The 27,667-nt window shown below is 39.5% G+C and overlaps 1 protein-coding gene across 2 annotated transcripts in view; it reads right to left on the reverse strand.

The window, feature by feature from the left end:
* The window catches only part of tfg (trafficking from ER to golgi regulator), a 157,828-nt gene that overhangs the window by 117,239 nt on the left and 12,922 nt on the right, over positions 1 to 27,667 (reverse strand). Inside the window, exons 1-3 of one of the 2 annotated variants that reach the window (XM_078560081.1) lie at positions 26,252 to 26,340; positions 22,560 to 22,760; positions 10,154 to 10,237 (exon numbers count right to left, since the gene is read on the reverse strand). In XM_078560081.1, coding sequence (XP_078416207.1) covers positions 10,154 to 10,237; positions 22,560 to 22,749 — 274 coding nt within the window. In that variant the 5' untranslated portion in view covers positions 22,750 to 22,760; positions 26,252 to 26,340. Of the gene's footprint in view, positions 1 to 10,153; positions 10,238 to 22,559; positions 22,761 to 26,251; positions 26,341 to 27,667 lie in introns of those variants that run through there. The other variant, XM_078560080.1, reaches the window with a different exon arrangement.

Consider the following 27,667-nt stretch of genomic DNA (forward strand, 5'->3'; position numbering starts at 1 on the left):
TGAAGCTGTCGACGGCCTCCAATGTGAGTTTGTCAGTGTTGATGGAAGGTTGAGTCTCTATGTCTTAGCTTATAACTTTGGTCTTCCTGACACTGATTACCAGTCCAAATTCCTTGCTTTTCTACTTTTATATTCCATCCCTCTTGCAATAAAGGCCAACATTCTGTCTGTCTTCCTAATTACTTGCCGTACCTGCATACCAACTTTGTGATTCATGTGCAAGGACACCCAGATCTCATTGTACTGCAGTATTATGCATTCTCTCTATTTAAATAATATTCTTTTTTTTATTCTTCCCACCAAAGTGGACAACCTTACATTTTCCCACATTATACTCCATCTGCCAATTTTTGCCCACTCCATCTGTGTCCCTTTGCAAACTCTTTGTTTCCTCCTCACAATTTGTTTTTCTACTATCTTTGTACTGTTGTAAAACATGGCCACAATACAGTCTATCCCTTCATCCAAGTCATTAATGTGGATCATAAATAGTTGGGGCCCCAGCAGCACTCCACTCGTTAACAGTTTGCCGATCTGTAAAAGATCATTCATCAATTAGATGAGCAATACTGTGGCTAAACGTGCTTTGATGATGCCAAACATGAAGCAAATATGGTAGACAATCAGCAAGATTTAAATACTGCACGTGGAGGTTAATTTCACATGGTTACTAGGCAGATGGCAACCAGGCAGTATAATTTTCATGTGGGTGCTGTCCATCCTGGGATTGCTTCAGTTATGGCTGCTCATCAGGAACCAATATTGTTATTAAATCTATTTTAAGTTTCTGTCACACACAGCACAGCTCACTGCTTCCTTCTAGTGACACAAAATGCTAATTTAGCCAAGGACTTTCAGATCACAAAACTAATCTGAAACCAGTAATCATAGAATTATCTAAGGTCCCAAATTGTATTTAAGAAAATGAACTAATCAAGTTGAGCATTTTCAAGCCAATGTATCTCCTTCATCCTGGATTTTACTGGAATGTCAAAGATGAAATCTCTAATAACTTCAAACATTTTCTTTAAAAAATTGAAATGGATAGATGGATTGGCAAGCCCTCCAAACTTTCATTCACTCATTTCATAATCTTAACATCACTTTGTTCCTATCCACTTCCGCAGCTAAACCAATTCCAGAATTTCATGATGATAGCTGTTTCAATTTTGGGTCAAATCTTGCTAGAAGAGTAATGAGTATTAAAGATGCACACCATTATTAATGCACAAATCAGCCAGTAAATTCAAAGGATTAAGAGATATGTTGCAAATTGCAAATCTCCAAAACAGACTGGACGATTTACACCACTCCACCATTCGCTTTGCACAAATGGTATCTCACCCTTAGCCTCCCTGTTGTTTTTAAAAACTTGCTTAATTTTCATTTCACAGAAAGCATTACATTTTCTGCAGAAAGTTAAGGCTGGAACTTAGTGGCGCAAGTGCCTTATTAGCAATATGATAATTACATAAAATGTTGAATTACATAGAATCATAGAATGGTTTCAACACAGGAGGCCATTTGGCATGCTGTGTCCATGATGGCTCTTTGCAACAACAATTCAGCTAGTTCCACTCCCCATCCTTTTCCCCATAGCCCTGCAAAACTTTCTTCAGATGCTTACCCAATTCCATTTCAAAAGTCACTACTAAATCTGCCTCCACCACACTCTCAGGAAGTGCATTCCAGATCACAATAATTTGTTGCACAATAAAGTTTTTCCTCATGTCACCTTTGGTTCTTTTGGTTGATTGGATCTTAACAGTGCTGAAAAACATTGGAATAGACTGGAGAGACAGACAACTGAAGAAATCTGTACATGGAACAAGCAACAGTACTGAGAGTAGCCAACAGGGAGTTGGAACTGTGTGTAATTGGAAGAGGAGTTTGATGGGGGTATTGTTTATCACTGTCTATGCAGAAACAATGACTAAAGAAGCATTTGACACTGAATCTGGCATTAAGATTGCAGGGGGAGGGGAGAGGGGGGAGGTGAGAAGAGAGGGGTTGGTGGGGGGGAATGATAACACTAGTTAGATTTGCAAGTGACAAACCACTTGCAGCAAACACAGAAGAACTACAACAACTAGTAGATAGACTAATAACAGCAGACATGAATTTTGGAATGCAAGTGAACATTGGCAAAAACCAAAGTAGTGCATATCTCAAAATTACCAAAAAATATATATTCACATGTTCATAAAAGGAAAGGAACTAGAAAAGGAGCAAGAATTCAAGTATTTAAGTATTTAGGAAGTATAATATCTGCAGATGGAAGGTGCGACACAGAAATAAAAACAAAGATAGCAATAGGAAAGGACGCATTTAATAAAAAGAGACAGTTGTTAACTGGAAAGCTGAATAAACAACTCAAGGAGGGACTTATAAAGAGTTTGATTTGGAGTTTTGTTTTGTATGGATGTGAGACTTGGAACTTAGGAAAGAGGAGGCCAACTTGCTAAACAGCTTCAAAATGTGGGTTTGGAGAAAATTGGAATGCATCAGGTGGTCAGAAAAAGTAACAAATGATGAAGAGCTGAGAGTAAACAAAGAAAAATTTGCTGACCATAATTATGAAATGGACAGGACACATCTTAAAAGGAAACAGAAAAGCAAGATGCTATGGAGGGAAGATTTCATGGAAAAACAGTTAGAGGAAGGAAGAGAATACCAGTGCTGAAAGGCTTGAAGAGTGAAGGAAGTTACTGGAAAATGAAAAGATTTGCACATGATAGAGACATGGAGAAGACTTTGACCAGGATATTTATGATGGCAGGGTTTCTTGTCCCGCCATTCAAAGAGTCGGCAGGCGACAGATCGCCACTGACGCTGCTTGCCCCGCAACCATTTCATGCTCGAATAAGCATTTATTGGCTGCAGGTGGGGCTTCTGCCCCTCACTCAGAAGGAAGCCCCATCTTACAGAGCTCAAGGTCAATCTGATTGGCTGGAAGCTCTCTGGTCCCTGCAGCAACAGAAGCTGCAGTGGACAGAAGTGGAAGTTCACGAAGTCCACAGAGCCCAAGTCTTCAAGTGCACAGAAAGGTGAGTTTTCGTGGTCTCAGGGCAGGGAGGATAGGGAAAGCCTGGGGGAGTGGATAATGGGAGATTGTAGTGTCGGAGCAGAGGCCGTGGGGGTTCGGTGGGAAGGGAGGTCCAGCTTGCCCACTCCAGCGTAAAATCGCTGAGAGGTCAGGGCAGGCAGAAACTCAGCCCATTCGTGCCACTTCACCCTCCCCACCCTGCCTAAAAACCCATCGGTAGGAAAGCATGAAATTCAGGCCTATGAGCCAAGGACCTGCCTCTGGACAAAGCACACATGACAATGATGATACCCCCAGGTCTCCTTGTTCCTGCACCCCCTTTTGAATTGTTCTATTTAGTTTACATTGCTTCCCCTCATTCCTCCTATTAAAACGTATCATTTCACACTTCTCTGCTTTAAATCGCCTTTGCCACATGTTCACCCATTTCACCAGCCTGTATATGCCTCTTGAAATCTATCACTATCCCCTTCACAGTTCAGAATAGTTTTGTGTCATCAGCAAATTTCAAAATTGTTTCCTGTATACTTAAGTCTAAGTAATTAATATAGATCAAGAAAAGCAATGGTTCTTGTACTGACTCGAGTATCACTACTACATACTTTCCTCCAGTCCGCAAAACAATCCTTCACGACTACTTTCTGCCTCTCAGCCAACTTTGTATCCATGCTGCCACTGTCCTTTTTATTCCACAGGCTTAAACTTAGCTGACAAGCCCATAATGTGGCAGTGCAAATACAAACAACTCGGCCCAATTGGTCCACATCAGCGTCTGTGCTCCATTCGAGACTCCTTTCATCCTTCCTCATCTAACCCGCTCTTCCTATCTTCCTTATAAATGCATATATACTATTTGCCTTGACTATTTTGTGGTCACGAGTTCTGCATTTCCACCACTCTTTGAGTAAGGAAATTGTTAATACAATACCAATCAATCTCTCAGTCAGAAAGGGAAAAACTTAAAACCACTCAATCTCATTCCTGCAAGTACTCTATTGTTGCTTCAGGTTTTAAAATTGCCATTTTAAAAATTTTTACCTTACTTTTCTTTGTTTCTTTTTCTCTGTCTTAATCCATTATTTTTTTCTCTCTCTTATTTATTTCTGTACCTGATTTCATCCTAATTCACTTCCCTGCTCCAGAGCTCCTCTATTTATTTCTGTTTCTTTCTTAATCCTTAAATCTCGTTGGTTAAGGAGATGCACAGTTGAGCCCACTATTCACTAACATCTATCCCTTTATCAACTCGCACTTCCAGGAAGTTACAGTGCAAAAGATTTGAGCTGAAGGATACAGGAAAAAAAATCTATCTAACAGCACTTGCTGCAAGAAGCCCACTCCAGCGAGATCTGGGCATCTGCATCACATGGTGTGAAATGGAGTAGAAATAATTCACTGCATTGTTATTTTATATAGTGTGACCTCTGAACTAATGCTCCAAAGTATAAGCAAGAACTTTTAAGCCTTGCCTCAAGAGAAAGAGAAAAACTAACCAGAACTTCCATCTGCAGCACATCTTTCTTGCCAGTCTGCTTTCCTGTACAAACATCTGGCTGGTGTTAATACTCCAGTTTTATGCCAAATCCTAATGATTATGACAGGAAGAAAAGTCTGGTCATCTGGAAGCAGCACACAAATCACTATATTAAAGTTTCATTCTGTAGGCATTGCTCAGGACAATGAGCAATGTTTTGCAAGTGCACTCATTTTTAATCTACTTCTGTCTATTTAATATAGTTCATATAGTTTTTACCCTTAGCCAGCCAGCAGGTTTTGGAAAACTCCTGTCCCTGGGCTAATCAGATTTTTTTTCAAGTAAAACCTCAGGATTTATTACAAAAGCAAAATACTGGAGATGCTGGAAAGCTTAAATAAAAACTGAAAATGCTGGAAATACTCAGCAGGTCTGGCAACATCTGTGGAAAGGGAAAAAGAGTTAATGTTTCAGGTCATGACTTTTCATCAGCCATCTGAAACGTTAACTCTTTTTCTCTCTCCACAAATGCTGCCAGGTCTGCTGAGTATTTCCAGAATTTTACATTTTTACTTCAGGATTTATTACTTCAGTATTGGGTTATAGATTAAAAAGCAACCTAATGTCATTTGGTGGAACTCTGGGAAACAAAAACACCAATGTGGGTCATCTACAATTTGCAATGTCCATCACCTGTGCATGGTTGCAACTTTAGCTTTTCATTTTTAAACTGTGACAACAGAATAAAGAAGCCATCCCAATTCTACTTGGTAGTTCTAACAGTAAAATATGTAGTTTCTTTAGGTACATGGTGTCCAAAGTGTCTTGTAATTAACTCATTACTAAAGCTCACAGAACATGGAACTTTTCAATTTAGGAATGAGCAACTACTGAAGTGTGTTTCTAATCTTTTTTTTTAAAGCTAACAGTGATTAAAAACATTAGAATTGTTTAATTTTAAAAGGTGCTATATAAATGCAAACACTATAATGTTCTTTGTCAAGACACCTTCACACAATAAGTTTATTTGTGGAGTACAGTTACAGCCATTTTGTACTCACACAATAGCACATGCATTAATAAGATGAACAACATCCATCTCTGATGGTATTTATTGGTTGAAGGTGGAATGTTAGTCAGAACACCAAGAGAACTTCATGTACTTGATGTCCATTTGAACAAACAGGAACTTCATTTGAACATCTCACCTGAAGGATACCAAGGGCTTCTATTTTTGTGCAGGAAAATAATTCAATAATTATAAATCATTCAGTTCAGTAGCTAGACTAAATGAAGCAATCTTCAGGGAGGTCATTTTTAATTGTTCTCTCAGTTTGCTCAATAGTTTAAAATTAACGTCCTATTCTGCCTCAGGCTGAATGGTTTTTACATTTATTTTAAAAACGGAATTATTCAATTCTTCAGTATCTCATAAGTTTTGACAGTATCTATTGGTAACCTCCATTTGTAGTATTTGAAAAAATTCCGAGAGAGAACTTTATAAATCAGATAATTCTGTAGAATATAGTTTTCAGTTAACCTCAGTCTTAATATTAATCTAGTCACTTCATATTAATATTGAAATTCAGAAAATCTGAGCTAGTATTGTTTCTTTGTGGCTTTGTTTGTACAGAAAAAGATGTCTTCAACATTAACACAAAAAAATTGTTAAGAGATAAAAATATAGTATAATCAAACAGTCAGTCAAGTGTTAAGCTTGGCTCAGTTGGCAGCACATTCACCGCTGAGTCCGAAAGTCTCTCTGGAAATTTGAGCATAATCTACTTCAGTGCTTCAGTGCAGTACTGAAGAATGCTGGACTTTCAGGAGGCGCCATCAATTGGATAAGACGCTAAACCAAAGACCTATCTGTCTTCTCAGATGGACATAAAAAATCCTAATGCACTACATGAAGGCGAGCAGGGGAGTTCACCCAGTAGACATTAATCAATACCTTATACTATTTGTAGGATCTTGTGTGAAAATCTGTTGCAATGTTCTAGATTCCAAGAGTGTATAACCTTCTAAAGTAATTCATTGGCTGTAAAGCACTTTGAAACCTCCTAAGATTGTGAAAGGCTCTATATTAGTGTAATTCTTTCTACTTTCTTTCCTGTTAAAACAAACCATTACAGGTGAGTACAAAACTCTCAACAATTGTTTAACAAATACAATGGCCTGGATAGGAAGAGCAAAAAATAGTTTGTTTTAAAAACACCTCTCACATTTCATTACAAAGGTGATAGTTGGTACTTCATAAGTCGCAACTAGTATGCAGGTACAGCAAGTAATAGAATGTTATCATTTATTGTGAGGGGAACTAAATACAGAAGTAGGGAGATTATGCTTCAGTTATACAGAGCACTAGTGAGACCACATCTGGAGTACTGTATTGGTCACCTTATTTAAGGAAGAATGTAAATGCATTGGAAGCAGTTCAGAGGTTTCCCAGACTAATACCTGGAATGGATGGGTTGTCTTTTAAGAAAAGGTTGGACAGGCTGGGCTTGTATTCGTTGGAGTTTAGAAGACTAAGAGGCGACTTGGTTGAAACATATAAGATCGTAAGGAGCCTTGACAGGGCGGATGTGGAGAGGATGTTTCCTCTTGTGGGAGAATCTAGAACTAGGGGTCACTGTTTAAAAATAAAGGATCACCCATTTAAAACGGAGATGATTAAATTTTTTTCTCTCAGAGGGTTGAATGTCTTTGGAGCTCTCTTCCTGAAAAGTCGGTGGAAGCAGAGTATTTGAATATTCTTATGGCAGAAGTGGATAGATTCTTGGTAAGCAAGTGGGTGATAGGTTATCGGAAACAGGCGGGATGCGGATTTGAGGTTACTATCAGATCAGCCATGATCTTAATAAATGGCTGAGCAGGCTCAGGGGGCTAAACTGCCTACTCCTGTTCCTTGTTCTTATGTTCTTTATAAAAGAAATGCATTTTAACTTATATTGTTGATTATGCCTCTGAAATGCATTGGGGTGTTAATCGATGTGAAAGGCACTACATGAATATATGTTTTTGTTGTTATATAATACTAAGATACAAGCATAAATTTTAGGAAACTGTAGTGAATCAGTGCATAACCAAGGCATTTATTAGTATTTTAAATTATCTCACTGAAAGCAATATATCAAGAGAGGACATGCATGGCTACATAAGTAATCCTTCCTTTAAACAAAACCCAAAATTTTACCCCAACCCAAAGCAACATTAAAGGATTAGAACAACTATTGATTTCTCAATAATACTGTAATAATGATGTCACCTGCATGTGAATTTAACAGCACATGCAAGGCAAGGAATGCAAGCTTGCTAAAAATCGACGTCAAATCAAATCAATGAAATTATACTGAGTACAAATACCATAATCTGGTCATTTATCTCATTTGCTGCTTATGAATTCTTGATGAACTGACCATCACTTTGCCTAAAAAAAGCTTGAAACATTGTTCCAAGATGTTTCACAGTCATTGAGGACATGGAAGGTGCTCTGTAAAATCAGAGTTCTTTCTTCAACATGGAATGTGTCACTTCTTCCTCCACTTTGATGGTCAGAAAGCAGAGGCATAATTTTTGAACTGTGCCAAAAACTCTACTCCTTTGCCGCTGGCACATCTGCCTCCTTAGCCAGTTACTCAGGCTGAATTAAACTGAGGCATATTCCACCATTCAGAGGTGAGCTTCAAAGTCTAACGCTGGGAGTTTGAGGTGGGCAAGGAGAGATGGTTCAGAATGATTGCAGCCACAATGTGTTATTTCTGACTCTAACTGGGTCAATTTCTATCTGTGGCAGAGGTGGAAACTTGATTGGAGAGACTGAAAAATGGAGTAATGGGAAACATTGGCATGGATTTACAGAAGCAGTAATATGAAGAGGAATAGGAGGTTGCAAATGGAATTCTAGCTTGAAGAAAAAACAATATTCAGCAAATGTCATACTTAGGAAAAGTACAGAAAAGAAAAATGAATGTTTTAAAAGTACACAACAAAGTGGAAAATAAGTAAAAGCAAATGAAAAATCAGCTTCCACTATATTGGTCAGCTTCACTGGTTAGAGTTAAACAGTCTTCTTAACTTATAGGGAAATAACAACATGACTAGGCTTCAGAGTTGGAAAGGGAATTGGTTAGAAGTGAATACTGTAGTCCTTTCACTTCTAGGAATGGAGTTCAAATCCAGCTAAAACTGCCAGGGCTAAAGTGGCCTGGTCACTGGTTATAATGGCCTTTGCTGAAAGAAATGTTGGCATTTCCATTCATTACGAACATTTTTTTTAGACCTCACTAAAATTTTGGCCTTTTGAATCTATTTAATTCAATTTTAAACTGAAGATTAATTCTGGGATCCTGACTGATTTTTTTTTGCCTCTTCCCCACACCACAAACCCTAAAATATAAACATTACTTCACAACAGGAATGGGAAACAGAAATACCATACTGATATTGTAGGAGTGTGCATCATTTTACCCTATACCCAGTTTATACTATACCTAAATATAATATTTAAGATAGTCTGTGATTGCAGAAAAGTGAGAAAATGTTCAACAAACAACTTTTCTCATCTATGCAATTTTGGGCAAACAAGCATCCCAGGTGATACCAAAACCAGGATGGGTGGAATCTTTGCTCAGCTTTATTTATTGCTTTGTGGTTCAGAAAGTTAATTTCGGTGTTCCCTGCAATAAGGCATTAAAAAAGGCTTCCGAATAACAACAGATTTATCCAGTTAGTAGCCAAGTTATACAGGATCATCTCAGGTAACTGAAATGACTGAATAAATGTTTGAAATATAATAGCATTTAATACCTGGAAAATGACTTAGTGATTTAATTGCACATCCAATAACAAATACTCCTTCAAAGAAAATATTCAAACATGCTCAAACTCTCAAAATGAATGTATCAGACATGTCTTCTGACAAAAACGAAATGCTATAAGGTCAACATTTTTAGCAACATGTATTTTCTCCGTAATTGGTTGCCCGATGGAGGATATGTTGGGCTCTTAAAGAAGGAAATTCTACAAGCAGTACAATACATTAGTATTTTATGACTCTATCTTTGCAACACAAGAGTATTCCCAGGATGCCATGAAGTCCTGAAGTCAATCCATCATGTGGACATCCAGCACCAGGTTCATCACTATTGTCTTCAGAAAATAGTTATAATCATAGGGTGTTTTTTTTTTTGCTAAAACTTTTGCCACATTTATTGTGCTCTAATTAAGACACATAGCTATTCTTAATAGAAAGAGAAAGCAAAATACTGCGGATGCTGGAAATCTAAAATAAAAACAGAAAATGCTGGAAAAACTCAACAGGTCTGACAGCATCTGTGGAGAGAGAAGCAGAGTTAACGTTTTGAATCCGTACAGACTCGAAATTTTAGCTGTTTTTCTCTCCACAATGCTGTCAGGCCTGCTGAGTTTTTCCAGCATTTTCTGTTTTTATTTCAGCAATTAACATTTAGCCATAATTGTGTCATAGCCTTTTATTTAGAGTCACATTCAGACATTGACATCTGAGCAGTCTACAAATTAAATTAAATATTTTTAAGTTTCTGGATTACATTAAAAAGGTCTTAACAGGACTAACATGCAATACATTATCAAGATGTACTTATACTCACCAAATAATGTAAGTTTAAGTATCCTACTACATTGGATAGCAAAGGAGAGATCTGAGCTATCAAATATGGTGATAAGATCGCCATCTGCAAAAAGAAAACCAGAAGTTATTCAAACAAGACTGAAGACCAAATGAATGAAGCAGCACACTTTGTATAATAAAAAAAATAGAAAATGCCAGATATGAATGCATCAGCCAGTATATGTTGAAAAAAATGAAAGGTGGGTTAACAGTTCAGATGTATACACACCTTCAGACTGAAAACAAAGCAAGCAATTTTCGAAAGAAAAAGAGGAAGGTACTGGAGACAGAAGCAATAAATGTTCTAATTCATAGCAAGGAAGTTAATTAATTAAATGGCCTGCAAACAGCACAACAGAAACTGAAAGATGATATAAAATGATCATCCATGATGTTGATGGAAAGATATTGCAACAAACCTTGAGCCAATTGTTAAGAAGCTGGAAAGATATAGAGTGGTTGAAACAAATACAGAGAGAGGTTGGCAAAAGAAAAAAGTACAAATGAAACAAATCAGGAATTAAAACAGAAAATACTGGAAGATACATTTCACTGACGCCAATATAAAGGAATGGGAAGCTAAGGTCTTAAGTCACAATGACCAATGCAAAAGTGCCCTGCTGAAAGATGAGATACTGTTCCTGAAGACTGTGTTGAACCTGCTCTGAGGAGTGTTGGAGACCAAAGGTGGAAATGTCAGAGCAAAATTAGGAGGAGGAATTAAAGTAGAAAACCTCCAAAAGTTAGAAGTGTAACAGAACAGATGTTCAATAAAGCAGTTAACTAACCTGCATTTCGTATCCCCAGAAAAGAACAGACTGCACAGTGGGTGGCAAACACAATACATTAGATTAGAAATAGCACACAAAAATTGTGGTCTCACATTGAAGGAGAGCTAACGTCTCTGGACAGTGGTGCAAGAGGAATCACAGCGATAGGTGTTATATCTCCTGTTGTGACATGGGAAAAGTGACAGGAGAAGGACTGCTGGAATTAGAACAAATCTTGGGTTTTTTTGGCAGGAAGCAAAATAAGAAATAGATAAAACAGCAAAATACTGCAGATGCTGGAAATCTGAAATAAAAACAGAAAATGCGAGAAACTCAGCGGGTCAGGAAGCATCTGTGGAGAAAGAAACAGAGTTAACGTTTAAGGTCAAAAACCTTCATCAGAACTGATAAAAGTGAGAAATGTAATAGGTTTTAAGCAGGCAAAGTGGGGGAGATTGGAAAAAGAACAAAATGTCTGTGATAGGGTAGAAGACTGAAAATGACAAAAGAGTAGATGGTGCAAGGCCAAAAAGAGTGATAATGGGACAAGTAAAGAAACAAAAGATGTATCTAGAGAAGGTGCGAAAAGCAGCTGCCACCTGAAAGCAAAAACGGGAAAATCCTGACCTAAACCGAAACTTGCAAAAAGGGGAAAAAAATAGGGGCAGAGATTATGGTCTGAAATTGTTAAACTCAATGTTGAGTCCTGAAGGCTGTTAAGTGCCTAATCGAAAGATGAGGTGCTGTTGCTCGAGTTTACACTGAACTTCACCAGAACACTGCAGGAGGCAGAGACAGAGGTCAGCATGACAGCAGTGGTGGGAATTATATAGGATCAACATTCCAGAAGCACTTTCTTTAGTTTTGATATTTTTTATTAATTCTCACCAGTTTCCAAGGGGGTGGGTAAAAGCTATTTTTATAAAATGGATTTTCACCTTGATATTTCACCTTGACATTTCACTCTGCAAACTGAGAGCTTTTGAGGCAGAGCAGCAAAACATGCAACTGTTTGTGAAAGCTGTACTAATGAAAGAAGGTTATGATTTCAAGTCGCATGCAGTGCAGTGCAGTAAAAACAGAAAATGCTGGAAAAACTCAGCAGGTTTAACATCAGCTGTGGAGAGAGAAACAGAGATAAAGTTTCGAGTCTGTATAACCCTTCTTCAGAGCTAAAGGGAGGTAGAAATGTGATGAAATTTATACTGTTTAAGGGGGTGGAGCAGGTGAAGCTGGAAAGAAGGCCAGCGATAGGTGGGGGCTAAGAAGAGGTGGACAAAAATGTCATGGACAAAAAGACAACGGGAGTGTTAATGGTAGTGATATAGGCTAAAGGAGGTGCTGATGGTGGCATAAAGATAAGAAAGCAGAACGTGTTAACAGCAGAACAAGGGTAAGCCCTCCGTGAAAGAACATAGAACAAATAACAGATGGCCCTTTTGGGGGCAAGTTGGGAGGGAAGGAGGCAATGGTTGGGGCAAAAGGATGGAAAAAGGGATAAAAAGGGGATTTAAAAAAGCAGATAAAACAATGGATAAATGAATAAAAATGAAAATGAATGGATTAAAAAAATAAAAATGAATTTTAAAAAAAGGGAATAAAAAAAAAGGTTGAAGGTAGAGGAGAGAGTTCATGGTCTGAAGTTGTTGAACTCAACGTTAAGTGTGGAAGGCTGGAAAGTACCTAATCAGAAGATGAGGTGCTGTTACTCCAGTTTGTGTTGTGCTTCACTAGAACATTGCAGCAGGCCAAGGACGGACATGTGGGCTTGAGAGCAGGATGGGGTGTTGAAATGGCAAATGATAGGGAACTCTGGGTCATGCTTGCGGACAGACCAAAGGGGTTCCGCAAAGCGGTCACTCGGTCTTCATTTGGTTTCCCCAATGTACAGGAGTCAGCATTGGGAGCAGCAAATGCAGAAGATCAAATTGAAGGAGGTGCAAGGGAAGCAAGGTGAAAGATATCAAAATGTATAACCATGATAAATGATCCAAGTGTTTTTAAATCGTGCTCAAAGAGACATCAAATTACATTGAGAGTACTTGAACCATATTTGACTTCAAATTTTAATTCAATGTTTCAAGACTGGAACATTCTTACCATATATGCATTATGTAATGAACTAATTAACACCAAAATACTTCAATGATGTATAACAATTAAATCACAGAGGAATAGCGCACAATCAAACCCCTTCAATTTACCTTCTTGCCTAATTAATTTGACTCGTGTTGTGTCAATATGACATGAAAGGGAATCCAAAAATGTCTCAAAACTTTATTCTTTTTGCTATTTTTAAAATGGACCTTCTCCTGAACCAAAAAGATGGCTACCATAAGTCACGTGACCACAGGATTGGCCCTTTGTTCTGGAAGCTACAAACAGGAATTACAAGAACAAAAGAATCCTCCTCTCATCATCACGGAATCCCACACCCAATTGTAAGGACATTATCATGAAACCAGGGTATTCGCAGATCGAAAATTATGCTTGCAGAGCTGTTAACAGACTCATCTCGCACCTGGTACTGTCCAGGTCCATTTCAAAAGAGGACCATTGAGTGGACAAAGGACGTCATTTACATCTTGATAAACTTAGCCCTCTAGCAAAGTCAGTGGGTCTGCCGAGACAAATGCTTCCCGGCACAAGACCCTCAATGTGGATGGTAACTCTTTCAAAAACTAGTGGCTGGGACATTATCAGTCCTGAAATCAAAGCCAGCTTCAGACACTGGATAAATATCCCTTTTGAAATCATTGTAAAGAAAGAAAATCACGTGACTCGAGTGACCATTTTGAAACTTAAGACAGACAAAAAGGAAAAGGTGGTGGAGTTGCATTGCTGGTTAAAGAGGAAATTAACGCAACAGTGAGGAAATATATTAGCTCTGACGATGTGGAATCTGTATGGGTAGAGCTGAGAAACACTAAGGGGCAAAAAACATTAGCGGGGGTTGATATAGACCCCCAAACTGTAGTGGTGATATTGGGAATGGCATTAAACAGGAAATTAGAGATGCATGCAATAAAGGAACATCTGTAATTATGGGTGACTTTAATCTGCATATAGATTGGGCAAATCAAATTGGTAACAATACCGTAGAGAAGGAATTCCTGGAGTGTACACGGGATAGTTTTCTGGACCAATACGTTGAGAAACCAACTGGAGAAAAGGCCATCCTAGGCTGGGTATTGTGTAATAAGAAAGGAATAATTGGCAATCTAGTTGTGCAAGGCCCCTTGGGGATGAGCGACCATTATATGATAGAATTCTTCATCAAGATGACGAGTGACATAGTTGATTCTGAGACTAGGACCCTGAATCGTAATAAAGGAAAATACAATGATATGAGGCAAGTGTTGGCCATGATGGAGTAGGAACAGTTACTTAAAGGGATAACGGTAGATAGGCAATGGCAAACATTCAAAGAGCGCATAGGTGAACTGCAACAATTGTTTATTCCTCTCTGGCACAAGTGTAAAACAGGAAAGGTGGCCAAACCATGGCTTACAAGGGAAATTAGAGATAGTATTAGATCCAAGGGAGAGGTATACAAATTGGCCAGAATAAACAACAGACCTGAGGATTGGGAGCAGTTTAGAATTCAGCTAAGGAGGACCAAGGGATTGATTAAGAAGGGGAAAATAGAGTACGAGAGTAAGCTTGCAGAAAACATAAAAACTGACTGTAAAAGTTTCTATAGGTATGTGAAGAGAAAAAGATTGGTGAAAACAAATGTAAGTCCCTTACAGTCAGAAACAGGGAATTTATAATGGAGAACAAAGAAATGGCTGACCAACTAAATACATAAGTTGGTTCTGTCTTCACAAAGGAGGACACAAATAACATACCAGAAATGTTGGGGAACACAGGGTTTAGTGAGAGGGAGGAACTGAAAGAAATCAGTATTAGTAGGGAAATGGTGTTGGGGAAATTGATGGGATTGAAGGCCGATAAATCCCCAGGGCCTGAAATTCTACATCCCACAGTACTTAAGGAAGTGGCCCCAGAAATAGTGGATGCATTGGTGGTCATGTTCCGAGGTTCTATAGACTCTGGAACAGTTCCTACAGATTGGAGGGTAGCTAATGTAACCCCACTATTTAAAAAGGAGGGAGAGAGAAAACAGGGATTTATAGATCAGTCAGCCTGACGTCGGTAGGGGGGAAAATTCTAGAGTCCATTATAAAAAATTTAATAGCTGAGCATGTGGAAAGCAGTGGCAGAATCGGACAGAGTCAGCATGGATTTATGAAAGGGGAATTATGCTTGACAAATCTACTGGAATTTTTCGAGGGTGTAACTAGTAGAGTTGATGAGGGGGAGCCAGTGGATGTGGTTTATTTGGATTTTCAGAAGGCTTTCGACAAGAGATTGGCGTGTAAAATTAAAGCGCATGGGATTGGGGGTAGTGTATTGAGATGGATGGAAAACTGGTTGGCAGACAGAAAACAAAGAGTTGGAATAAACAGGTCTTTTTCCGAGTGGCAGGCAGTGACTAGCGGGGTACCGCAGGGATCGGTGCTGGGACCCCAGCTATTCACAATATAAATGATGATTTAGATGAGGGAACTAAATGTAATATCTCCAAATTTGCAGATGACACAAAGCTGGATGGGAGGGTGAGCTATGAGGAAGATGCAGAGATGCTTCAGTGTGATTTGGACAAACTGAGTGAGTGGGCAAATGCATGACAGATGCAGTATAATGTGGATAAATGTGAGGTTATCCACTTTGGTGGCAAAAACAGGAAGGCAGATTATCTGAACGGCTATAAATTGAGAGAGGGGAATGTGCAACGAGACCTGGGTGTCCTCGTACACCAGTCGCTGAAGGTAAGCATGCAGTTGCAGCAGGCAGTAAAGAAAGCAAATGGTATGTTGGCCTTCATAGCCAGAGGATTCGAGTACAGGAGCAGGGATGTCTTGCTGCAATTATACAGGGCCTTGGTAAGACCACACCTGGAATACTGTGTGCAGTTTTGGTCTCCTTATCTGAGGAAGGATGTTCTTGCTATAGAGGGAATGCAGCGAAGGTTTACCAAACTGATTTCTGGGACAGTGGGACTGACATATGAGGAGAAGTTTACAAAATTGTGAGGGGTATAGACAGAGTAAATGCGAGTAGGCTCTTTCCACTTAGATTAGGAGAAATAAACACGAGAGAACATGGCTTTAGGGTGAAAGGGGAAAGGTTTAGGGGGAACATTAGGGGGAACTTCTTCACTCAGAGAGTGGTGAGAATGTGGAACGAGCTACCATCTGACATGGTAAATGCGGGCTCACTCTTAAGTTTTAAGAATAAATTAGATAGATACATGGATGGGAGGGGTTTGGAGGGTTATGGACTAGGTGCAGGTCAATGGGACTAGCGGAATAATATTTCGGCACAGACTAGAAGGGCCGAATGGCCTGTTTTCTGCGCTGTAGTATTCTATGGTTCTATGGAGAGATTGAGTCGGTTAGGATTATATTCGCTGGACTTCAGAAGAATGAGGGGAGTCTCATAGAAACCTATAAAGTTCTAACAGGACTATACAGGGTAGATGCAAGAAGGATGTTCCTGGTGGTGGGGGAGTCCAGAACCAGGGGTCACAGTCTGAGGATTTGGGGTAGACCATTTAGGACTGAGATGAGGAGAAATTTCTTCACCCAGAGAGTGGTGAGCCTGTGGAATTCGCTACCACAGAAAGTTGTTGAGGCCAAAACATTGTATGTTTTCAAGAAGGAGTTAGATATAGCTATTAGGGCGAAATGGATCAAAGGATATGGGGAGAAAGCAGGAGCAGGCTATTGAGTTGGATGATCAGCCATGATCATGATGAATGGCAGAGCAGGCTTGAAGGGCCGAATGGCCTACTCCTGCTCCTATTTTCTATGTATGTTTCTATGCATGTTTCTATGAAATCTCTATATTTCCTTGAGAACTAAGAAATCCTCAGTCTACTGTTTAACATCCAACCAGTGAACACCAGGAAGCAGAACTCCAGGCCGAACAACAGCCTGCTCCTCGAAGCCTACCATCGCCTGCAGAACTGACCCAGTCTCTGTGTGCCAACTTCATCTTGCAGTATCAGTACCAAATGTAAAGAGAACTCTACAACTCCAGTCTTCAGCCAGCTGAATTCAAGCTCCTACATGAAAGAACTCCTCACTGGACTCTGCCCTTGGACTCTGATAATCAAGTGAACTAATATTTATTTCTGTGGCTCTTTTACTGTTACTATCCATAGCGGTAAAACTTTCTTTTTTTTCCCCCCTATCTCCCCCTTACTATGTGTTTGTGTAATGGAGTGGGATGTTGCAAACATTCATCCCCTAGGTTTTGAATGTGAATAAACTAACTTTCTGAAATAACCATAGCAGGAATTTGTTGCAGATTATTAGTAAATTGGATCTCTCAAACTGAGGGTTTAGGAAAACACTCCACAGCATACTTTAAAATAATTCAAAACACCTTCTGCTTACGGATAGTTGGTGAGGGAAAAGTTTGCCTTTCTTTCCTATCCGTAATACTTCTTTTTTCTTAGTATAGTATATGAGATGTGGGACAACAGAAGATATTTTGAAGCTCTGTGGGAAAGAACTTCTATCAAGTTAATTCATCCATTCATTTTTGAATACAAATTATATGCCTCAGGTCTTCACTTCCATTGACACAAATCCACTTTAAATCAGTTTCTGGTCAATTTCGGATGTTTCTCTGGGGCTGAGCATGTATTAACAGTTTCAATGTCAAAATGTTACCAGCCCTAAATAAAAACATATTTTACATTTCAGAAATCATAAAAATCCCATAGTTAATCAGCTAATTTTACTAGTATATGCTAAATACTGATTCTTGACTGCACTGACCTGCGACCCAATTCTACTGAACATTATTCTAGTGTCTAATAAGTAGAACGAGTAATGTTTAGAAGGTATCCTCTTAATCTGAATTTGTAAGAATTTATTTTGCCATGGGAAGTGAAAGCAACAGACTTTCCAAAAAAATCACAGTGATGTTTGAAGTTCCAATGCATAGAATAACAAAGCAACGAGCTGGAGGTGTGTACCTACAATCCACCATTCTCCTCTCAGCAGCACTACTGCGATGCTATGTTGAGTGGGGGCCAGTCTTTTTCCCCAAAGGTGGAGAGAAGAGGGGAAAACAAAAATTATTTGGTTTGGAGTCATGTATCTCCCAACTCAAAAGTACATCCTTCCATAAATAAGGACTGCAAAACTGTACACAGTCCTCTACGTGTGGTCACACCAACACCTGGTAAAGTTGCAACAAGGCTTCACTACATTTATACTCCATCCCACATGCACCAAAGGCGAACATTCCACTTACCTTCTTAATTACTGCTGTACCTGCATGATAACATTTTGTTCCTGTACAAGGCTAGAACTAGTGGACACAGTTTAAAAATAAGGGGTCTCACATTTAAGATGGAGATAAGAAGTTTTTTCCCTCAGAAGGTCATTAGTCCATGGAATTCTCTTCCCAGAGAGCAGAGAAGGCAGGGTCATTTGAATATTTTTAAGATTGAGTTAGACAGATTCTTGATTGATAAAGGCATCAAAGGGTATAAGGGGTAGATAGGAAAGTAGAGTTGAGGCCACAACCAGATCAGCCATGATATTATCAAATGGCAGAACAGGCTCAAGGGGCTGAATGGCCTACTTCTGCTCCTAATATATATATATATATATATATATACATATAAAAAAGGATACCCAAATCCCTCTAACTGCAGTATTCTGTGGTCTCTCTACAGTAAATAAAATTCTGTTTTTCCATTCTTCCGACCAAAGAGGATAACTTCACGTTTTCTCCACTTTATACCCACTCACAACTTATTTATAAACCTTAGGAGACTGTGACCTCCTCACACCTTAATTTCCTAGCCATCTTTGTATTGTCTGCAAATTTGGCTACAATGTACACAGTCCCTTCATCCAAGTCATTAACATGGGCTGTAAATAGTTGAGGTCCAATCACTGATTCTGTAGCACCTCGCTCGTTATAGTTTTATTTTGTCATATAAAAATTATCAATTTTTTTATTTGTTCTTGAGATGTGGGTGTCACTGGCTAGGCCAGCATTTATTGCCCATTCCTAACTGCCTTTGAGGTGGTGATGGCGAGCTGTGTTCTTGAACCACTGCAGTCCACGTAATGTGGGTACGGTGCTGTTAATAAACATAGAAAATAGGAGGAGTAGGTCATTCAACCCTTCGAGCCCGCTCCACCCATCAATTTGGTCATGGCTAATCCTTTATCTCAACACCCCTGCGCTCTCCCCATACCACTTGATGCCTAGAATCTAGAAATCTATTTCCTTCATAAATATATTCAGTGGCTTATTCAAGAAGGAAGTTCCAAAATTTGACCCAGTGACAGTGAAGAAACAGCGATATTGTTCCGAGTCAGGATGGTGCGTGGCTTGGAGAGGAAATTCCAGGCGATGATGTTCTCATGCATTTGCTGCCCTTGTCTTCCTAGGTAGTAGAGGTTGCAGGTTTGGAAGGTGCTGTTGAAGGAGCCTCAGTAAGTTGCTGCAGTGCATCTTGTAGATGGTATACATTGCTGACACTGTGCGTTGATGGTGGAGGGAGTGATCTTTTGTGGAAAGAGTGTCATTCAGGCAGGCTGCTTTGTCCAGGATGGTGTTAACTCTTGAGTGTTGTTGGAGCTGCACTCATCCAGGCAAGTGAAGAGTATTCCATCACACTCTTGACTGGTGCCTTGAAGATAGTGGACAGGCTTTGCGAACTTAGGAGATGAGTTACTCTCCGTAGAATTCCCAGCCTCTGTCCTGCTCTTGTAGCCACAGTATTTACATAGCTGGTCCAGTTCAGTTTCTGGTCAATGGTAACCCCCAGGATGTTGATAGTGGGGGATTCAGCAATGGTAATGCCATTGAATGTCAAGGGGAGATGGTTAGATTCTCTCTTTTTGGAGATGATCTATAGCTGGCTTTTGTGTGGTGCAAATGTTACTTGCCAGTTATCAACCCAAGCCTGAATATTGTCCAGGTCTTGCTGTAAATGGACATGGACTGCTTCAGTATCTGAGGAGTCATGAATGGTGCTGAACATTGTGCAATCATCAGTGAACATTCCCATTTCTGACCTTATGATGGAAGGAAGGTCATTGATGAAGCAGCTGAAGATGGTTGGGCCTAGGACACTATCCTGAGGAACTTCAGCAGTTATGTCCTGGGACTGAGATGATTGACCTCCATTGACCTTCTAAATGGTAGCAGTTGTGGGTTTGGAAGGTGCTGTCGAAAGAGCCTTGGTGAATTCCTGCAGTGCAGGAATTTTCTAGTATGTTTTCTCTAATGAAAGTGATGGTTTTAAGTCCCTCCCTCCCTTTTGTCCCTTGATTTTCTACTATTCTTGGGATGTTTTTACTTATCTTCTACCACAGAAGACAGATAGAAAATATTGTTCAAAGTCTCTGCAATTTTGTTTCCCATTACTTGCCCAGTCTCATCTTCAGAGACCAACTTTAGCTACTCTTTTCCTTTCTATATACTTGTAGAAGTTCTTACTGTCTGTTTTTTATATTTCTTGCTAGTTTACTCTCATTATAATTTCTCCCTCTTCATTAACTTTTAGTCATCCGTTGCTAGTTTCTAATTTTTTTCCAATCTTCTGGCCTACCAATAATCTTTGCAGAACTGTAGACCTTTTCTTTCAATTTGATACCATCCTTAACTTCCTTAGTTAGCCATGGATGGTTCATAATTCTAGGGTCTTTCTTTCTCAATGGAATACATCTTTGTTGACAGTTATGAAACATCTCCTTAAATGTCTGCCACTGCTTATCTAATGCATCACCTTTTAATCTATTTTTAGTTTACTTTAGCCAATTCTACCTTCATATCTTTTAATGTCTTTTCTTAAGTTTCAGACTCAAGTTTCTCACCCTCAAACCAAATGTGAAATTCTATCATGTTATGATCACCCTTGCACAGAGGATCCTATGCTATGAGACTATTAATTAATTATCTCATTATACATTAGCAGGCCTAAAACAGTCTGTTCCCCACAAAGTATTGTTCTAAGAAATTGTCCTGAATACACTCAATAAACTCATCCTCCAGGCCACCTTTGCCAATTTGATTCAACCAATCCAAATGAAAATTCAAATTGCCCACAATTATTGCAGTGCCTTTCTTATAAGCCCCTATTATTTCTTGATTTATACTTTGTCCTAAAGTGTAGCTACTGTAAGGAGCCTTCTCCCACCAGTGACTCCTTCCCCGTATTATTTCTTATCCCCACTGAAACGGATTCTACATCTTGATTTGCCCCAAGCAATGTCTAACAACTCAACTGAACTTCCTTTTCCTTTATTCCTATGTTTCCAAAATGTTAAATTCCCTTTAACATTCAATTCTCAGCATTGGTCACTTTGCAACCATACCTCATAGTATACCGATTTATTTCTATTTATGCATTCAATTCATCTATCTTGTTTAGAATGCTTCATGCATTCAAATGAAGATCCTTTAATTCTGTCTTTTTACCATATTTCCCTACTCTGACCCCATTTGCTGTTGTACTCTTGTGTTTGTATGCTCTGTCCCCTCCTGTCATACCCTGGTTATCATTACCTATGTCGCTACCCTGAACTACTGCCTCGTCCTTTTTCTTTAATTATCTAAATTTCTGCTCACCCAAACCTTCTCCCCACTATTTAGTTTGAAGCCCTCTCTAGAGCCCTAGCTATTTGATTCACCTGGTTCCAGTACAGTTCAAGTGTAAACTCCCTCTTCCCTAGTACTGGTGCCAGTGCCCCATGAATTGAAACCCATTTCCCCCCCCCACCAATCTGTGAGCCACGCATTCAACTATCTGATCTTATTTATCCTATGCCAAATTGCTTGTAGCTCAAGTAGCAATCCAGAGACTATTACCTTATTACTATTATCTTATTAGCTCTTAGTTGTTCATACTCCAGTAGCAGAACTTCTTTCTTGGCCTTTTCTATGGCCTTGGTACCCACGTGGAGCATGACAACTGGTTCCTTCCCCTCCCACTCCATGTTCCTCTCCAGCCCCAAGGAAATGTCCTTAGCCCTGACACCAGGCAGTCAACACAGACTTTAGGACTCTCACACTTGGCTGCAGAGTACTGTACCTTTCTAATGACTATACTGTGCCCCACTACTACATTATTTTTACTCCCCCAACTTGAATGGCCCTCTGGACAATGGTATTGTGGTCAGTTTGTTTAACCTCCCTGCTGTGAGTGCAGTGCTTGCTCTCATCCACAAAGGCTGCAAGAACCTTGTACCTGCTGGACAAACGCATGGGCTGAGGTTCCTCCAGTGTTACCTTCTGCATCCCCATACTTGCCTCGTAACCACACCCTCCTGTTCCTGAACATGGGCCAAATCTGCCGCACTTAACCCAAGGGTAAACATGTTACAGTTCTTCCTCCCTTTTGCATTAAACATCATCTTAGCATACCAGGTCTAACCTAACAATCCAACTGGGCAATGCTATATTACCATTAGTGAACTCAAATAGTCCAAAGCGAGCTGGCTGCTTGGCCACCTTTGAAATTAATGCATTTTCCAAATGCTTGATTACTTTTGATAAAAATCCACCACCCACCTTCATCCTTGTACTTGATTGTGACCTCATCATTGCTCTGCAGTTTCCCGCGGAACACCCGCTGCATCATCAGTACTAGTTCATCATAGGTGATATCCTCATTGTGGATCGGGATCCGACGAATATCATCACCTAACTGAGCTTTAATGATGAGCTTCCCACTCAGATCCAGTTGCCCATTCATGGTCATCTCCTCTCAACCTAGAATGCACAAATCACTAATAGGTAATGTAATAAAAGCAAAACACTGGAGATGCTGGAAATCTGAAATAACAACAGAAAATGCTGGAAAAACTCAGCAAGTCGGGCAGCAATCCGGAGAGAAAAACAGAGTTAATGTTTCAAGTCCAAAATGACTCTTGTTCGGAAACTCTTTCTCTCCCCACAGATGCTGCCAGACCTGCTGAGCTTTTCCAGCAATTTCTGTTTTTATAACTATAATGTGACTTTGTTGGGAGCAGGTGATGTCAAAGAAATTGCATTTTCAGGTATTAAGACATATGGCATTTATCCCAGAGAGTGTTAAGAAAGACTAGGGAGAAATGCTAACCACTGACAATATTATGAGGGAGTCAATGGACAGAGGGAAAAGTGTCAACAGACTACAAACAGGTCAATGTGGTGGTGTCTATATTCAAAAAGAATGACAAAATAGGCACAGCTGAGAACTGATCCATTAATCTTACTACAATCCTGTGTATAATGATAGAATTGATTATCGAGAGTAAACTTGAGGATTGTACAGGCAATCATAAACTAGTGAACAGTAGTCAACATGGGTTCACAAGACACAGGAAATGTGCGAATAGAAAGAAATTAGCTGAAGCATAGAAAGCAATGTACGTGATTTTGCAATGATAATGACAGTGAAACAGGCGCCATTCACCAACATTACTCCACTGAAACTGACAATAATTTGGGATTCCGCACATGAGCAGAATAACACAGAAATCCCGATGTTGCTGTCAGTGATTCTATGCTCCTCCACAGCATGTGCTGTTGAGGTCCCTCAAGGATGCAGGCTCTAAGCAACCAACAAATTGATGAAAACTTCCACTTTTACACTGTTGGTCCCACTGGAAAAGCCCTTGAAAAAATTACATCTTGTTGGATGAAGTGTAACTGTTCTTTTTAAAATGACATATTAAACATCCCCAATGGCCCTGAAGAGCTAATTTTATATTGTGGAATGTTAAATTTCACCATTACAATAAAAATAACATCCAATGTGGAATGTTTTTAAAGATTGTTTATAAGGTTTTAGCTTCTATCTTAATCCGTATCTGAACTTTAAAATTAAAAGGTGAAAGGGCTCAGTACTTTCAACTTCCTGGCTTGCTGTCTGTGAGAATACTACAATGTAATTGGCTGCTTACCCCATTTTCTGACTTCACTGCTGCTGATGCCTGGAAACCCATCAACTTGACACCAGATTTAAACTACTGTTGGGAAAGAAGTCCAAACCACAGACATCGCTAGATCTTTATGAGTAGCTTTCTTCAAGCTCAGCGGTGAGCCCCATCGCTTCACCGCTGACCACAAACTCCAATCCACTTGTTAGGGATTAGGTCAGAGTGGGGGGTGGTAAGCAAAGTACTCTAGGTATCAAGGTCGTAACCACCACTGCTTCTAATTTACATGAACAACTTGGATTTAGAAACCCAATGCAAATTAATAAAATTTGCAAGTAATACTAAACGCCGAAGGGCAAAGGAATGGAGTAGGCAACTTCAAAATTACATGGCAAGTTAGATAAAAACATTTTAGTGGGCTGAAATATGGCAGATGAAATTAAATGCAGAGAAGTACAAAGTAAAAAAAAAATGGGCAACATATCTGTTCCATGAATGATGTTAACAGTAAAGTTGAGAGAGACCTAGGAATTTAAGTAAACGCAGACACAATATGCCCAAATCGCTGTGGGCAGCAATTGACATAGCCAAGAGAATATCAAACCATATAACCAAAACAATGCAAAACACACGAAAGGAAGCCATGATCAAACCGGATAGAGCTCTGGTCAGACTGCACCTTGAGTACCGTATTCAATTCTGGTCACTAAGACACAAGGGAGACTTTTTAAATTATTATTTCATGGGATATAGGCATTGCTGGCTAGGCCAGCATTTATTGCCCATTCCTAAATGCCCTTGAGATAGTGGTGGTGAGCTGCCTTCCTGAACCACTGCAGTCCATGTCATGTAGGTACAACCACAGTGCTGTTAGGGAGTTCCAGGATTTTGACCCGGCGATATTGAATTAACGGCAACATAGTTCCAAGTCAGGATGGTGTGGGGCTTGGAGGGGAGGTTGCAAGTGCTCGTGCGCCCATGTGTCTACTGCCCTTGTCCTTCTAGGTGGTAAACACCGTGTAGGTGCTGTCCAAGGAGCCTTGGTGAGTTGCTGCAGTGCATCCTGAACATCAGACACAATGCAAAAAGTCATAAGGCTGATGCCAAATATCAAAGTTTAAAGTCACGGGGAAAGTTTTCCACCAATTTTAGCCTTGAAAGTAGATAAAGAAATAGAAAAATATAAATTAAGAAAATGCTTCAAAGTAAAATACTCAAATAGGTTAAAGGGGCAAGGGTTCCAATTAGTAAAAGGCAATTTTAGGAGTGCTAACAGGAAGTTGTTCAGACACAGTATGCTCAACACAGGCAATGAACCTAAAACATAAGAACACAAGAAACAGGAGCTGGACTAAATCATATGCTTCTCAAGGCTGCTCTGCCATTCAATAGGATCATAGTTAGTCTTCACCTCAATCGACTTTTCTAGTCAACCCCCATAACCCTTACTTCCCTTAAGAGTCCAAACAAGTACTAATCTTAGCCTTAAATATCCAACAATTTAGCATCCAGAGACCTCTAGGATAGAAAATTCTAAGGAGTCACAAACCTCTTAAGTGAATAAATTTCTCATCTCAGTCCTAAGCGACTGACCCCTTTTGCTGAGATTACGACCCTCCAGCAAGATGGGATAACTTCTCAGCATCTACCCTGCCAAGACTTCTCAGAATCTTAAAGGTTTCACTTAGATCACTTCTCATTCTTTGAAATTCCAAGGTACAGGCCCAATTTTCTCAGTGTCTCCCCATTGGCCAACTCTCATATCCTAGGAATTAATCTAATGAGCCTTCATTGGACTGTCACTAAAGCTTCCTTAGGTCTGGGGGCCAAAACTGTACACAATACTCCAGTACTCTTACCAAAACTCTGCACAATTGCAGCAAGACTTCCTTATCCTTGCATTCCAACCCCCTTGCAATAAAGACCAACGTACATAAAAGCAAAAAACTGCAGATGCTGGAAATCTGAAATAAAGGCCAACGTACAGTTTGCTTCCTAACTGCTTTCTGTACCTGCATGGTAACTTCCTGCATTTTATGTACAAGGAGACTCAAATCCTTCTGAACAGTGACATTTTGGGCATAAATTTATTATTTTTCTTTTTAAATGTATTTTAGCAACCTCTAACAGCCAAACCTGACAATTAACAATTTTAGCTTCCAGGTTCAAGCCCAAGGCTGTGTTTTGTAATCATTTGTTTAAAAGCTCCTGCCTTTCCCAGTGACTCTCCTGCCACCTCTCCTCCCCACACCCCCACATTTAAGTATAATCCAGGAAGGAGATATATGCTGTCCCTCACACCATTTCATGGAGGGATTCACCAGCAAGATAGATACCAACCAGTCCCTCTCCCAGACGTAGATTCCTCATGGCTACCTCACGCCAGACATGCATGAATATAATCCTCCACAATACGATGAAAGTGAATATCTGTTGAGCCACAGTAGACAAGATGAAAAATTGTTGCCCTGATTAATATGGTTGGTACGAGGCTACAGATCTTAGTGTGTTTAAAACTGATGCAACAAAGTTGTGACATAACCAAACCAACTAGTTGCAAGGGAGAGAGACGTTGAGGGTGTGGTGATTGTGGAGATGAGCAGATAATCAAAAGATGTCACAGACAAAAGGGTCAAAGAGGTGTTGAAGGTGGTGATATTTGTCTAAGAAAAGTGCTAATTAAGAATGGAAGACAGGATATTCCATTCTTAATTAGCACTTTTCTTAGACAAATATCACCACCTTCAACACCTCTTTGACCCTTTTGTCTGTGACATCTTTTGATTATCTGCTCATCTCCACAATCACCACACCCTCAACGTCTCTCTCTCCTCCGCCCCCCCCCCACCCCCCCCAACCTTAAACCAGTTTATATTTCTCCCTTCTCCTAACTATGCTTCAGTTCTGCCAAAGGGCCATGAAGGCTCAAAACATTAACTGATTTCTTCTCCGCCGATGCTGCCAGACCTGCTGAGTTTTTCCAGCTAATTCTGTTGTTTTGGATTTCCAGCATCCGCAGTAGCTTTTAGCTTTTTGTTTTTAACTAGTGGCAATGCAGATTCACCAATGCCTACATCCTTTAAAAGACAAGCACATTTATTTTTTATTAAAACACAATTTTTAAACATAAATCAATCTAAAATACTTTCTTTATCTATCCTATCAAACCCTTTTACCAGTTTCAGTACCTTAATTAGATCTACATTCAAGGAAATAGAAGTGAAGTTAATACAACTCGCACTCATAATTTAACCTTAAACTCTGGTATCTTTCTGGATAACATTTAGATGCAGAAAGTTCTCAAAAAATATATGGTTAGATGCAAAACTCTCCCTTTAAAAAAGTTGCTTTAATGATTAAGATGATCCTGGAACCTAATGCAACTATGGGTTCAACATTATTTTAGAACCTAACTACACACACGAGCATCACCAATACACTTTCAAAATATTAACTCTCAATTTTTAAAACTCAGTTTCAAATTTGAAGGGCTCTACTGACACAACTCGCCCCAAACAAATTCCATCACCAATGATTATAATGATTTGTATTATAATGCCTTCACGTTGCTGACAACCATTTTACTCATTTTCCTATACCTTACTGTGGTGGTATTTGGAGTTAACAGTATGTTGAATTATTTATACTGTATATGCTTATCATAGGCAAGCAGATATGTTGGGAAAATAGTGCTAACTACCTGCCAGTGCCACAGCAGTGTTATGACCCTGGGCCAGACCCCCAAGTTTTCTGGTT

This window comes from Cetorhinus maximus, chromosome 16, assembly GCF_964194155.1.
Source record: "Cetorhinus maximus chromosome 16, sCetMax3.hap1.1, whole genome shotgun sequence".
NCBI lineage: Eukaryota > Metazoa > Chordata > Chondrichthyes > Lamniformes > Cetorhinidae > Cetorhinus > Cetorhinus maximus.